We start from the raw sequence: 16,323 nt of genomic DNA, 5'->3' as shown, positions 1-16,323 counted from the left end.
TTACTCTTCTCGCTCATCCTCAATCCAGAGCAGAAATCGTATTAAGCAGTGATGCCAGCAGTAGGCGCAGATTTACATCAACCCCTCGGTTTTTTCTCAAAAAAAAAAAAAAAATATATATATCTAATGCCAAAAGAACAACTCGGGAGGTACTGATCGCTGAAGCCGAAAAGGCAGAAACATAAATGACCCAATGCTAAAAAGCACAAATATGGTGAATGGAGCATACTGTTCAACGAAGTACAATAGCTCCGCCCGTGTTTCTGACCCGTATCAAACGTATTGTGTACCGATTCTTAAAAACTTGCGTATTTTTCAGGTAATACTTAAAAAAAAAAAAAAAAAAAAGACACTCATAAATTGAAAAAAAAAAACCAAGTTTCAGCTTCCTTTTTATGCAATATCGACCGAATGTACATTTCTGGCCGAGCAAACCTTACCAAACCTTTTTTAACGAGGTAGAATTCTGTAAATTAATAATAAAAAATTATTATATATGTATATATATTTTTTTAATATAGTTCAAACAGTAATAAAAACTATGTAATTACATTTAAAATTTTTTTACAAAATTTAGAAGAATTTATAAAATTTTCAAACTTTTTAATCAAAATTTTTGAGGAAAATTTGATTTTTGACAATTTTTATTTCATACGATGTTACGTTTTTTTTCATACAAAAGGCATGCATTACATTGAAAAAAAAAAATTACACAAGACCGTCGACAAAAAAATTGGCAAAAATCATTGAGAATTTTGAGCTTCTTCAAACTGCATCCTATTATACTAAAATTAAATGGGCTATTACGACTGCCTATTCGAAATATTCGTCAAAATTTATTAAAGTTTGAAATTTTGAAGAAAACTTTATAATTTTTCTAAATTTCGTACAAAGTTTGAAACTTTTAAATATTAACTATTTAAAAAATTTTAATTAAAAAAATTCTACCTTTTTAAGTGGTGGTAAAGTTTGTTTTATGTTTTGCTTTACATTTTTTAGGAATATTTGTTCGCATTGAATTCGCAACAAGGCCGATTATTTGTCAGTATACCACATATATGTACGTAAATTTGTTAACTGCATTACTTTCGTTTTACACTTAAAAAACAAAGCCTGATGTTGACATTAGGAGTGATAATTCAGACTAAAGGCATACAAATATCAAAATTCTAACTTATGTTTAAATCTGTAAGATATTCAGTCTTTTGAATCAACTCCCATTGGGGTTTATATTAAATCAAGACTTTGGATTGACTAGACGTTTTACGAACTAAGGAATGATTCTCGATATTTAAACTTACATACAAGCGGACGTTATGCGAATATCCATCAAATGGTTCATTGGGTTGATGTACCTTTTTTAAACTCAAGAAACCAGCTCAGTCCGTGATCCACCAACAGTGTTACTATTTCCGCTGTTGTTGTTGTTGTTAATTTCTTTAGAAGCATGCTTATTCGATTCATTTGTTAAAGCAAGCAGTGTAACAGTCGGAGATGGATTTGTACCGCTATTTTGATCTGAACCATGTGTAGTGTTTTCTCTTGTTGAAGTCTCCGATGCCGTGCTAACATTGGAATCTTCATATTGTAGGACAGTGTGACTCAATGGAGAAACAATATGATGAAGTGCTGGTAAGATGATTGGTGCAAAAACAGCGTTTAGATCAAGTGTTTGTTGCAGCATTCGCCACGAAGCCATAAATACTGCTTTGACACGTTCAAAAGTTTCGAAATCATACACCGACCTCGCTGTATTTGTTAAATCAAAAGGTTCTATGATAAAAAAAAAAAAAAATTGCAAATCACATCGTATGACATCCTTGAATTAATATTTTTACCTTCAATACAGAGCTCCTTCCATTGGTGGATATCATTTTTCGACGACTTCGCTAGACGACAGACATTAATTGGCAGGATACCACCAGTACGAATTGAGATTGCAAACTGAGCGTAACTAATAAAAAAAAATAGTGAATACAATTAAAAATCCATGTTAAAAACACTAGTAACCATATTACTTACTCGAAAAAAATATAAAATTTTAGAAAAAATACAGAAAAAGTTCACCGATAGATTGCGTATTTTTTGATTCATATGACCCAATGGTCTCGTTCATGTCCACGTATCCAAAGTCATTTGATCGCAGCTGAAATAATAATAAAATAGATACGAAGCGAAGTGTTATTAAAGTGTAACGACGTACTTATGATTTAGGAAATTTCAGAACTTAGGCAGCAGTTTCGGTAACAGCGATTTTTATCCTGCGTACATTGGTTAAGTGGCTCACCGAAACCACAACATACCAAATGTAGGCATTTCACTGTCGAAGTGATGTCGTGTGAATAAAAATCGCTTATAGAGAATTTAAGTCGCAAATGGCTCCTCGATGGGTATGGATGGTCGTGCTGACCTGTCGAGTTTTTTTTGTTAAAGCAAAATAAATAAATTAAAAATGAAGGCCTTTCATTAAATGTAAACGGTACTATAGTATGAACAAATTAACTATAAAAAAAAAATTATAAAAAATAAATGTATTAACATAACTGTTCCAAAGTAAATGCATATAATTGACATGAAACATATTTTAAGCACTTTCAACTAATTTTGGAAATTGACTAATAATTAAATAATTATTAAATTGGAGGAATAACCTGGCGATATGAGGACTTAGTTCCCTGCCATTTAAATACAATACAAATTGAATTGAAAGCACTTTAAAATAATTTGAAACACAATTTTTTGATACAAATGTGGTTGTTCACACTTGCCTGGTTGATTATGAGGTTATGTGGTTATATTTTTTATTCTCTTTACAACAATAACATACACTACAGAACATTAATTTTTATCCACATAACCTGATAACCAGGCAAGTTCGAAATACAACAATATATTTGGCAATGGGAATTCACCCAATTAAATTAGATGCGACAACACTGGTAAATTGATGAAAGATAAAAGAAAATTAGAAGTTGCACGAGGTCTTGGCCATGTGGTAATTCGGACTGCTGCTTACATATATGTAAATGGATATAAACCAATTTAAATATATGTAATAACGAAACATAACACACTTGGAGGAATAACCTGGCGTTTGAGCAGAGGTTTCCCTGCCATTGAATTTAGAACTCAAAAAATATATGTATATATCGTTGATGATTTTGCAAAACCGCCCATCGACCTGTTGCAAAACCGCCTAAATCGCCATTGTGACAAAAATGGGATTTGGTAACCTTGAACTCCAGGCATCGAGATTTATGCATAAGAATCATAAATTCGGTATTAAAACAACAGATTTTTAAAATAATAGCTAAAGAATATACCGCATATCAAGGCAATGCCTCCTGTAAAATTTGAGTGCCGTTAGGATAGGCGGTTTGCAATTGGTCGATGGGCGGTTTTGCCAAAACATCGACGATATGTATACCTAGTATATGGAGAATTTACATGATTAAACTTTCAACGGGCAAAAGTAGACAGCAGACCAACTTCATTGAAATCGATTAGTTAAAAGGCCATTTACGCCAGGCAAGTGCTGCATTCAACTAAAAGTTGCCTGCAAAATCGCCTCATGTAAATTCCTCTTTACCGAAACCGCCGCCTTAGCTGCGAAAATTATTGCAACGAGAACATATCTATGTTCGTATGGAAAAGTAGCTTATGTCGAAAGGCAGACTTTAGTATAATGCTGCATTCCCTTTATTCTTTAAACGACAAGGACTTTTTTGAAGAGACTTAATAAGAATATTGACTTGCTAGTATCAGAATTATTTCTTGCACGTTTATTTGCCAAAAGTTGTTCAACGGCTCAGCGCCAGTGAGTAATTCGCAATCGTATGCTGCGAATGCCGATTTATACTAAAGCCAGCCTTTCGACATAAGCTACTTTTCCATACGAACACAGATATGTATGTAGATTTCAAAGTGCAACAAAAGTACGAAATTTTCCACTAAATGTATAATATAAATTGTATGCAGTTCTTTACTTACCAAGGTGAACTTGTCAGGGAACAACTCATGCAAACATGGGAGCACCGCTGGGCTGACAGCGTACTGCAAAAAGTGTATTACCATGAGAACCAAAGAATAGCTCGATATTGTCATATTTTTGGCATTGTTAATGTTGTGATATTGTGCCCACAGTTTTGTAACTAATACCATAGGACGTAATCGCCAATCAACTAAAAAAAATATTTCTTTAATTAAATTTTTTCTTCCAATTAGTGCAGGATGATATGCAAAACACATTTCGCCGTCTTTCTTCACAGATTTGAAGGTTGGAGACGAACTTTAGATATTGTTGCCATACTGCATGAAAACAAATTTTATACATGGAAGTCACATGTGGATGTGAATCAGGGTTGCCAAGTACTGGACAAAAACTATAAAAGGGAAGTGGGGTAAAGATCATTGCACACTTCCATTTTCGAGGCATAGCTGAACTAAACCAACCAAAGAACATGTATCAATCCAGAAGTCATTTGCGTTACATTAAACGCATAGGGCGATGACTATTTTTAACTATATGCAGTAGTACCGGAACATACTCAATAGGCCGTATGCATAAAAACGAAGCAATTGCTTTTTCTTAAAATTTCATACCTTTCATTTAAATTTATTTGAACAAATTGAGTAAAGGTTTGAAATTTTAAGAAAAAGCATTTGCTTGGGTTTTATGCATACGGCCCAATGTCTGGTTAACACAAATCGCTAGTGAAAGCGGAGGAGAAGCTCAGCCAAACACTAACATATTGTGTAAGCGCCAATCTATTATTTTAATATTATTATTTTACCTTCAGTGTGTGGTAACGGACATTGAACAAACGGCCGTTAGAGCCGATTTAACGAACTTCTGGAATGCAGTTTTATAGCCCATTCAATTTTAGTATAATAATGTACAAATTTTAAGTGGCTAAGAAATCACGTTGATTTTTAATTTTTTGCTTAATTCGTATACATTTGTATATTTGTATACAGTTTGAAACTTTGATTTATAGTATGAACCATATATTTGTAAAAAAAAAATAACGAAATTTTAGCTTGCAAAACATTAAGGGCCGGTTACTCAATGTCTGGTTAACACTAATCTCCGTTTAAACATCATTATCAACGTGTTCGGCTCCATGCATATAACATGGAGTCGGTAACGTCGATAACGATGTTTTACCGGATATTAGTGTTAACCAGACATTGAGTAACCGGCCCTAAGGCTATCTGCACACTTGTCGTCCAATCATAGTTGCGTTATCGTCTCGCCCTGAAATTTTGAGCCGAGCACATGCATTTCAAAGGAGATCTGCACACTTGTCGTTATCGGCTAGTTATCGGCAAATCGTAGAAGATGCAGAAACGGATAAGTACGGCACTGTCGTTTGCTAATCGTTGTGCACGCATTGTTTGTTTACATTTTATGGGGGAAAATTAGTGAAAAAGTTAATATTTGCATTAAAATTGTATAAAAATTAGTATTTTTTTGCATAAAATCTGTGGAAATTATTAAAATGTGGATAATTGCATTAAAATTTAATAAATATGAGCGTTTTAACTATAAAATATGACGAAATTGTATTAAGTCTCTGTGTGCATACACAAAACACATTCCAGGAAAAGAAAAGAAGAGATATTACTGGAAAATTACGTCTAGAAATGTTGCAGCACAGTCTATATTTAAAAAATTGCAGGTTTTTGTAAATATTTCGCGAAAATATCAACCAAAAAAAACAGAAAATACCTGCTCCAAGTGAATTTTTAGACGCCAAATGAATTGAAATATCACGACCATGTGTGCAGAAGTGTAATCGTCATGTAATCGTTGCTTCATGACGATAACTATGACTCAACTATGATTGGACGACCAATGAGCAGAAAGCCTAAGTGAGTGAGTGTATATACGGCCGCCACGACCATCTATTATTATGTGCACTAAAAGTGTCGCAACAGTCGAACGCATTTTCCTACACCAGGTTACTCTAGTACACTCAACCAACAGAGCCACGATGTAGCGAACAAAGGTGGTGCATTCCACAAACCGCAACGTTGGTTTTGCCGATTTTGACAATTTTCAAGTAAAAGTAAACAACGCCTTAGAGACTTTAAATGCACTGAAATTCACCAATTCTCTAAAAAAATCACAATTTTTTAACTGTTTCTTTATTAATTCCTTTTATATATCACATATTTTTTACAATTTAACTGACTTAAGCGAAGCGCACATTGGCGCGATTCTGTCGTTGCGAATCCGCAAGCCCAAAAATTACAACAATGCTACCCATACATTTTAATGCGCTAGCGCACACTTGCACGATTCCGTCGCTGCGAATTTTTCGAACATTCAATGTTCCTCTCTATTGACGCGTTCGAAACGCGGCTTGCAGCGTTTTGAAGGCGTCAAAGAAGAAGAAGAAAGGTGTCACAGCAATAAAGGCAAAGAAAAAAACGTGTAATGTACAAAAACTAATAAAAACTTTCGTAATAATAGTATTTTGTACGATTTGGGCACGCCGAGTGCGAAAATACACGAAATAAAGGGAAAATTGAGTGAATTGTACATCGGAAATCGACGCGAAAAAATCGCTCAAGTGTGCGCACGTTTGCGGATTCGAAGTTAACAGCCGAATTCGCAACGTATTCGCAACGATGGAATCGCGCTAATGTGCGCTTCGCTTTAAACCACGTTTTCTTTCGAAAATTGAACATTAAGAAAATGTACTGTCTTGACACAGTGCCTTTTAACCCCTTATTCGGATTTGTTTAATTTTACTAGAGAAATGTCATCGCCGCAGGGAGAACACAATCTTGTATTCATAATTCTTGATGTGGTATTGATATCGGCATGTTCTTTGGACATCGCACTAATTTGTAACTTTGGCATCCCTGCACACATCCCCATAGAAGAGCATGCTTGCTACATACATATGTACATATATATGTATAGTTTTACTTTACCATGCTTCTATGCACATACATACGTACATATATAAAATAATTTTGTGAATATTTGACAAAATATGCAGCCGATGTCGAAAAACACGTTTTTTTTTGCACATCAATCTTTTGATTTTTTATGCAATACTAGGGCTGTTTTCTCAAGCAGCTTTTAAAATTTCTCTGTCATTCAAAGTTTTAAAAGCGGCTTGAAAAAAACGGCCCTTAAACTAAACAACTTTTTCAGGTCTCGGATAAACTTTTCTATAAAACACGAAATTTTACCACTTTTTTGAATTTAAAAGGACTATCTATCAATCAATCAAATTTATGGTTTCTTTGCCAAAAATTCACATAATTATATTGAATAAATGTCCTTTGAGTAACGAAAAGATTACAATACTACACGTACTACATAGCAATACGATCTTAAATAGTAAGTGTGATGAAAATTTTACTTACGTTGAGAATAGCAATAGAGTAAATGCGTGTTTTTGATTCCAACGCAGTTATTGAAATTCAAATCCACTTCCAGCTGATGAATACGATCCCTGAAGCGCAATATTGGCACTTTTGCTTCGATTAGGTTGAAATTCTCGAACTCGGCTACATTTAATACAATAACATTAGCATTGCAGTTGAGTAAAAAAATTAACGCTGATATATATGTGCACTCCACAAACTCGAAATAACTTTTAAAACTAATGCATGACTAATCATCACACGTCCAAGCACAACCGGCTACGCCAAAGGAAATTTAGTTACTGAACTTCTGTGCAAAGCCATCGATTTTATAAGCACATGGTTAATATGGAGATTTTGCTACCTGCATACAAATGTAATCCCTAAAAATCTATGCAACTTCAACGCGCAAACTTTCCTTCCTTCAGGTAACTGCAAATTACTCCCTTAAAATTTTATACATTCTTCCGTATTGAAGTTTGGCGCGAAAGACAGCGTCATTTGTTTGCCAAGATTGCCATTGCTCGACATTTGTATGTATACCTGCAAAACACCCTTGCATTTATCACATTTAGAGATGTGACTGTTACTCATCATCTACACAATCCATTGTTTGTCTCTTAACATCTGGTATTTTCTTGTTTCAAGCCTGCGTTGCGAATACGTAGCAAGGCATGACATAACTTAAGCGAAACGCATATTAGCGCGATTCTATCGCTGCGAATTTGGCTGTTAACTTCGAATCCGCAAACGTGTACACACCCGTGCGCTTTTTTTTGCGTCGAATTCCGATGTACTTAATTTTTCCTTTTTTCGGTGTATTTTTGCACTCGTTTTCTATTCGTTTTTGAGCAACACAATTTAGTTTTTTCTTTGCATTTATTGCTATGACACTTTTCACTTTCATTGAATGTTCGAAAAATTAGCAGCGACGGAATCGTGCAAGTGTGCGCTAGCTCATTAAAATATATGGGTGGCATTGTTGTAATTTATAGCTCTGCGGATTCGCAACGTATGAATCGCGCTAATGTGCGCTTCGCTTTAAGGTTTCGATAGTTAGATGCTCTAGGTGAATAAAAAATAAAAAGTCGGTGTACATATATCAAGAAATTTAAAAGGTTTGTTTAAACAAGTAAAAAAGTCTAAGTTCGAGTGGAGCCGAACAATAAATATCCAGTGCAAAAATTAAATATAGTTTTTTCACCTTTCCGAAAACTGCCGCTACATGGTAAGCATACCGCTACATGGTAGGCAGGGGTGGTTTTTATTCCTTTTTCAAACATCTCACACTACGTTTATGCGGAAGAATTTACGAGTTCTTCATTTCATGAATTCAAAACTGGTTCCGTGTATGCATAAAAGGCCCTACACACGCACCGATTTATCGGCCAACCGCTAGAAGTTGGTGGTATATAAGTTCGCAAACCTTCGTCAAGTTGTTCGTCAGGTTGGAGCAAAATCAAAATTTTTGGATTTTTGAGACAGATTGGTCAACTTGTTGCTCTGCGTGTAGACAAGTTGGCAACCTAAATTCGATTTCATTTTTTTAAAGGCGCATTAACGTTAACATGTGTTTTTTGGTTCGTTTCGCTGGTGAAAATGCGTATAATTTGTGAAAACGGGGGCGGTAGCAGTTATAAATACATAAAAATGAGAAGCAAAGTTTACCGGTGCTGTTCTGTTGTTCACAGTTCAAAAACTCTTATTCAAATGAAATCCGCCAACTGGTTGGTGCGTTTGTAGGGAATTTCGTTAAGTAGGTTGGTCAACTGGTTGGCCGATAAATCAATGCGTGTGTAGGGCCTTTAATTCGCGAATACATGAAATGGTGTTTTGAAAAAGTGGCTGCGCAGTAGCGAAAAACTAAACAGTAGGGTTGTGGTTTTTTTTAGCATTTTTTTTTTGAATTTGCAAAAGGCGTTGGTACCAGAAAATGATCCGCCTTATTTTAAAATTGCTTTTAGTGCATTTGAATTTCCTTAATATTACAACAAATCCACGTAACTTTTCCGGTGTTTTAAGTCATGGTTATGCCTCTAACATGCCTTTGGTGTAAAAACTTCATAACCCAAGAATGATAGAATACATTGGGGTGTTCACAGTTCGTTCCAAATAGTGTCTCAAAATGTAGACGTCTACATTTTAAGACGTTTTCTAACCGTAAAATCTGTGGTGTTGTTGTTTCCCATACAAAATTGGAAAACGACGCCGTCTACATTTTGTCACACTCAAAGGTATGTTTTTTACGCGTCAACATTTTGCAACCTCGCAGCAGAGTTGCATTATGGCAATACTAATCACATTTTTTTTATTTATTGGGCACGTTTTCTGTATTTGCATTTAATTTGAGCGCAATCTCTGATGAAAAGAAACAAATCAAGGAAAAGAAATAACAAATATTACAAATTGGTAATTAAGTTAAATAATTACAATTTTTCAGAAACATAATCGAAAGGCGACATATAAAAAATGCACGCAAGGAAGAAATGTCTGGCAACACCAGCAAAGTTTTGAGACGATTTTGCGACGACTGCTAGAAAGGGGTGCTCACAGTTTGATGCTAAAAATTTCTCAAAATGTAGACGTCTACATTTTCAGACACAATTTGGAACGAACCGTGAACACCCCACATGATTCAATAATACAAGGTTCGATAAATTGACAGTTGTCTCTCTCGCACCGCTCCCTTAGCAGTGGCACCGTGTTGCTTCTTTGCAAATTTACATGGAAACAGTGTAGCATAGGTGTGAAATAAAAGTATAAGCTTTTGTGCAATATGTTTATTTGTATATGCATATGAAGCATATTTAACTGATGAAAACATAAACATTGGATGTTTATATCAATCTCATAGTAGTCTTATTTTAATTTTGAGTCATTTTGCAGTTTTTATACATACCATTTTCGCAACAAGGGATTGCATCCTTTCTCTGTCCTTCGCAAATGCAACCTTTTGTAAGCGAGTGTCAAACCGCAGCTGTCAATAATTATCTAACCTTGTATTATTGAATCATGGATAGAATACAAGATTGCGCCAATCGAGCTGAGAGCAACTGGGTGTGACGTCACATTATTTTGAGAATGAGAGTGTAAAGAATAATTTTGAAGAAGCAGATGAAGAAGCGAACAAGTGGTGCGAAATAGTGATGTCAAACTAGGTTGGATTGTCAATTGTTGTTCAGCTTCTTAAATTTGTACGTACCGTCGGTACAAGCAACATTATTTTAGGTAAATTTGGAATGTAGTAAAATATTGTTTCATGTAAGTAGAAAAATTGTTATGGTACAAAAGGAAAATGTAGTCCACCAACTACCAAAAATGTACGCACACAAAAATACATGTTTACTGTTTAGGTACGTGTATCTACTTTTAGGTACAACATGAAAATTTAATATTCATCACTACTGCGAAAAAATAATGATGTGACGTCAGCGAAAGGTTGGATGCTGTCAAATCGAGAAAGAGGACTAGCGGTCCGCGGAAGGCGCCAGCTTTGTTTCGCTGCATCGGGTTCATAACCCTAGTAAACAGCTGTTTGTTAAACATGGCCTTGCCGGAGTTCCACTTCACGATTTCATAAAATGGTGCCCAAATTCATGGTTAATTTTCGTGTAGTGTGTTTATGCAGCCAATTTTAGCCCAAATTCATGAAATGATTTCGCACGCATAAACGTAGTATTAAATACAACGTTCAGTTAGACATAATGAGATAAACTTATATGTGGGCGGTTTCACACCAATTTTCCAAAATTCTATAATGATGTTACTATTTTTCAAGGGATTGTTGTTAGTATCAATTTTGAGTAAATTGGCGTTCTAAAATTTATCGCTATATGAAAAGTGGGTGTAATTTTAGCCAATTTTAATGATTTTCAACGTTTTGCTTTTATGGTGCAAGCACAGTAATCATACCGAGTTGGGTACAAACATGGTCGAACGGTTACCGAAATACACATATGTGGTCATAAGTGGGCGGTACCACGCTTATTTTCCAAAATTTTATCATAAACGTATTTTTTGCTAAAGAATTATTGCGAACATTAATTTTGAATAAATTAGCTTCAGCATTTGCTGATTTACCGAAGATTTCGTATTTTTCTAAATTACCGTTATATGGGATGTGTGGGCGTGCTTATTGTCCGATTTAAAATATTTTCAGCCGTTTGGTATGGTGCCAAGGTTGGGAGAAATTGGTGGAGCGGTTACCAAGATATACACATGCAATCATAAGTGGGCGCGGCGGCTACGCCCATTTAAAAAAAAAAACTATATATTTATTTTTCGTCTAAAAATAATTGTAAATATCAATTTGGAGTGAATAAGCTTCAGCAGTTATTAAAAAATCGCAATTTCGTATTTCTGAAAACTACCGTTATATGGGAGGTAGGCGTGGTTATTGTCCGATTTGGCCCATTTTCAATGCCATCCGTCCTGCGCTAAAAATAAGTATACACACCAAGTTTTGTTAAGATATCTCAATTTTTACTCGAGTTGTCATGTGCTCAGACAGACAGACGGACGGACGGACAGAAAGTCATCGCTTAATCGATTTCTTTTTTCATTCTGATCATTTATTTATACATTTGTCTATCAGGCCGATTCTGAACAGAAGTTCCTTGGAAGTTTTCTCTCTTCTTTTTTTCCTCCTACCATGAACAAAAATTTCCTCAGGATTTTTTATTTTAAATGGCGAAGTTGAGCTGTCAAAAAAGTTTCAACAGCTATTTCGCAGTTCGAATTTCTTCCTCCCAAATTTTCGGAGAAAATGCTACTCCCGGAGAATTAATTATTGGAGGATTTCTTTCTCGGGAGAAACAAATTCCCGGAGAACAAACTCCCGGGAGTACTCAGAATTGAACTGTATATCTATCTCGATTCGTTTTGGCTGTTACAAAAAACCGTTATGTGAACAAAGTTATAATACCCTTGAGCACAAGTGCGCTCGGGTATAAAAATAAAAAAGAAAAAAAAAAAACTATATTTTTCGTCCGATGAGATTCGAACCGCGGAACCCATGTTGACTAGGGAAATGCTCTTCTACTATGCCAACGTACGGTGTAAAGCAGAGATGGGCAGCTTCGGCAGAACATTTTTGTAGTGTGTGTGCAAGTGATGTCACTGGGTGTGTGCGAACAAGTCCTGCAGTTGAATGAAGGTTTCGATGCCTTCCCAAGCAGAACGTGTGTGTGTATACACGAATACGACGCGACGACGCCCGCCGGGCGGACGCTGCCCAGGTCTGGTGTAAAGCTTCGTTGCCAAAGTATGTATATATACATACTAGGAATGTGTAATGTGCGCGCAAGCAGGGTTTACGCAGGGCGCCCAAGTGTGCAGACGTGGAGTCGTCATGCATTCATTTTGACATGACAAAACGATTACTCTACTATGATTAGGCGCGTAATGTGCGGAGTGCCTTAGACTTTTTTACTTGGTTTGCCTAAAATTATAAGATTTTTTGACTTCAAAGTCTTTTTACATAAAAAGTCGCACTTTCCCGCAACTAGTTTATATATGCAAATTATTTGGGATAGCTCATAGTAGACGGCTGTATAAATAAGTGTTTAGGCTAGTTCTGGCTTAGTATTTAAAAGCTAAGGTAAAGGTAATATGCAGGGAACGGATTTTATGGAAATTGCCTTTTTTCTACTAAAGAGATAGAGTATATTCGATTAAGAATGTCCATGATTAGCTTTCCCTGGTTCCATATATACACACTTGATGTTGTTTTTTTTTTGCCTTTTTTTTTTGCCTTTTCTACCTTTAAAAAATGATTATAGCACTTAAAATTTTTTTTTTTTAAGATTAAAAATATACACGGTATACCTCGGCTCCTCGTATTTTCTGTCTTTTTTTTAGTGCCTTATTTGGCTTTTTTTTGCAATACCTAGTGCCTTTTCCTGCCTTTTTCGCTATTTTATTTTGCCTTTTCCAGCCTATTTCGGTATTTTATTTTGCCTTTTTTATAGGTTTTTAGGTCCTAAAAATCCGTTCCATGGTAAAAAGTAATTTTTGGCAAAAAAAAACCGACTTCAATTCTCATACAAAAAAAAAATATATATACATATATATCTCATGAATTATTACATTTAAAATATTTGATCAAAATTTGTTTACGTTTTTACCTATTTTTGATCACTCACACCCCCAAAAAAAATGCACCGTGCGCCGTGCAACTTGCATTACAAAATTATTGTTTTAGGAGAAAATGCAATATAGTAAAATTTAGGTAGGTAGTAATTTTTTGTAGTGCCTTTAAACCCCTTAACTCCTATCAAAATGCGGCCTTTGTCTCAGTCACGACAATCAACTATTCTAAATATTATTGCAAGCTGAATTATTCCATAATGAATACATACCTGATTTGCTCAAATAATCTCGTAGAACTGTAAGGTTAAACAGAGCCTCCATGCGAGGTTCCACACTGGAACTACTTCGTGACACCAAACACATATCAACATCTGAGGTGTCAGCACCAAAACCTGAAATTGTTGATCCGACCAGATACAGACCGAAACGTGGATAAGTGTTCTGTAAGTTAAAAAATACGTACAGTTTAGTTTGCCATTTTATTTAGCATGAAAAGTTATATAACTAAAAAAAATTTGCCGAAAAAATTAGTGTGGCAGAAACCTGGACCTTAATTTTTGGTAATTTAAAAAATGAAAGATAAAATAAGCATAGACCGTAAATTAAATGATACTTTTCTGATACGTTCTAATATATGATACATAAGAGAACATGCAAAAAAGTAGCATTTAGCAGCAATACCGCGTAACTGCCATTTTTGCCAAAAATTGGATTTGCTCATACAAGCTCTTATTCATTCGTCCTGAAATATACTAGCCAGAAATGCGATTGCTTTACAAAAAAAGATAATAATTTTGAAATATCAGCGTTTTTACTCTCTAGAAAATAATTTATGCTACCTCACATAAGCGGTTTTGCATTTTGTTGATACGCGGTTTTGTACTTTAAGCGACGGTATGCAAATACATATCGCGTAAGTGCCCTGTAAACAGTGATGCCAAATGTCTGTACAGTAAATACTTAAGTTCAAAAATGTTTACAAACTTTTTATACTAATGCAAAAGTATTAAGTTGTTTATATTTTTGCAATTACCAAAGAATAATCTATTAAAGTAAAGTTGTTCAACACCAATTAGAATATACTTTTGAACCCCAAAGTTCCCTAAAAATAAAGTAAGAGGAATACCGAGGTAATCCAGAAAAGTCCCAAAGATATCAATTCCTGTAAATGCATACTAGTATGTCCATATACAAACATACATACATACATATAGGCCGTCTTCCTAAACGCACTAGGTTTGCGACTTGTCCGATGACACCAATCACCTCTTCCCCTGCCCACTTAAACCTAATCAGCTAATACCCTCTCATTCTGTTCAATCCAGTCGAAACAGCACGTTTCATGGGTCTATTGTTAGTTGAGCTTGACGACAACCATTGTGTTTTAACCGATTTAACAGCGGCTTGGTAGTGAATCTTCAACAACTAACAACACTTGTAGCATATAAACAATTATAGAATTTAGCATCCAAAAATTTAAATAGTTTTCACTTTAGTATTTAGAGAATCCTAAATTTCTACGTTTTTTTGACTTTTGTAAGTACTTAGCATCCATTATAGCAAAACTAAATTGTGGCCACTAGAGATTATATTCATGAACACATGATGTGTCTTGGCCAAACAAGGGATATTTACCTTAACAATAATATAAAGGTAACGCCATAGACGCATCTTCTGTTTGAAAGTTTCCTCCGTTTGCTGTGAGTTAATAAATTTATTCCAAACGCCCTGCGATAGATTATCCCATTTAGAATTATTTAATAATGTGCTGGGTGCTTCTTTGGCTTCTACGAGATGTGCTCGTGCTAAAAAACGATCGGGTGGCGTGTGTGTGAAATAGTCATGAGGTGAATTTGCCGTAGAACGTATATGTGTAGGCGGGCCACCATAAAGTAGATTATGCTGTGGATATACATGTGAAATAGATGCTGGCGGTGGAGCAGCCATCTGATGATTTTGGAGGCCTTGCTGTTGACTACGCCCACCACTTCGTTGACGTAGGGAACCACCGCTATTTAAAGTGGCTACCATGCCGCTTTGTGTTGCCTGTGTAGACTGCGGAAAACGATGGTGTTGCTGTGATTGTTGCGATATAATAGTGCCGCCCCCCCATTTGTGGAGTGGAGCTGAAACAATTTAAAATAATTTTTGCACACATTAAAATCCAATAAAATTATATGCATATGACCGATTCTAAAAAATACAATTTTGTAGCGAGGACAGTGCTTTTTTCAGGCTTATACATATATATCTTAAACAGAGCCCTTACTCGGTAGTTTGAAACGAAAAGTATTTTTGTAGTGATCCCGTAAAAATAATTTTCATTACGATATTGCTCAACACTCATAAAGACAAACCCTTATTTCATTGGAATTCTGGGGTGAGTTTTATTAACTTCAATTTCATGGTTTATAAAAGTAAGATTAAAAATAAAATGCAGTAAAACACCCCATACTCTTTTGCGAAATTATATTTTTTAGTCTTCAATGTTTATTTCTATTTTAGTGGACTGTCTATCAATGTCGAGCAATATTTCAATTAATTAAAATTATTATTTTTTTTTAATTCTTAGTTCGGTTTGATATTAAAGCACGCTTCTTATTATTTTTTAATTATAATTTAATACATATATGTATGTACGTATATTAGATTTTTACACACCTGCGCTTCAAATGGCTGGCTGATGGTGTCACCTCATTCTGGTTTGCGATATTAACCGGTTGCTGTTGGTGGTGTAAATGATGAAAATGGAGATGGTTATGATCGTCGTGTTCACTTATGCTCGGAGATGATATTACTTTTGGAGTGGGGCATGGACCAGACGAAATCAAACTTCCAGGTGGGGGG

The 16,323-nt window shown here is 35.2% G+C and overlaps 1 protein-coding gene across 1 annotated transcript; it reads right to left on the bottom strand.

Annotated features, from left to right (window-relative positions):
- Nucleotides 1-1,301: 1,301 nt before the first annotated feature.
- Nucleotides 1,302-16,317, bottom strand: LOC118754683 (poly(A) RNA polymerase gld-2 homolog A-like). The gene is made up of 8 exons (XM_036489570.1): nucleotides 16,138-16,317; nucleotides 15,112-15,602; nucleotides 13,746-13,917; nucleotides 7,387-7,530; nucleotides 3,991-4,181; nucleotides 2,055-2,146; nucleotides 1,839-1,954; nucleotides 1,302-1,773 (listed from the first exon to the last, which is right to left on the bottom strand). Exons 2-8 carry the CDS (start codon nucleotides 15,505-15,507, stop codon nucleotides 1,367-1,369), a joined length of 1,518 nt encoding a protein of 505 aa, XP_036345463.1. The 5' UTR covers nucleotides 15,508-15,602; nucleotides 16,138-16,317; the 3' UTR covers nucleotides 1,302-1,366.
- Between the last annotated feature and the right edge of the window lie 6 nt (nucleotides 16,318-16,323).

Source organism: Rhagoletis pomonella, unplaced genomic scaffold (genome assembly GCF_013731165.1).
Source record: "Rhagoletis pomonella isolate Grant_MI unplaced genomic scaffold, Rhpom_1.0 Rhpom_scaffold_04393, whole genome shotgun sequence".
NCBI lineage: Eukaryota > Metazoa > Arthropoda > Insecta > Diptera > Tephritidae > Rhagoletis > Rhagoletis pomonella.
The sequence above is the reverse complement of the archived record's forward strand: the minus strand, read 5'-3'. Positions and strand labels throughout refer to the sequence as shown.

Bases quoted from the DNA above. Each gene is read 5' to 3' on its own strand.
- LOC118754683 (XM_036489570.1), bottom strand. From the start codon at position 15,507: ATGGTAGCCACTTTAAATAGCGGTGGTTCCCTACGTCAACGAAGTGGT. The intron at 13,918-15,111 runs GTAAATATCCCT...TTTAACTTACAG, and splicing joins ACCTTTATATTATTGTTAAG to AACACTTATCCACGTTTCGG. The intron at 7,531-13,745 runs GTATGTATTCAT...TATTAAATGTAG, and splicing joins AGATTATTTGAGCAAATCAG to CCGAGTTCGAGAATTTCAAC.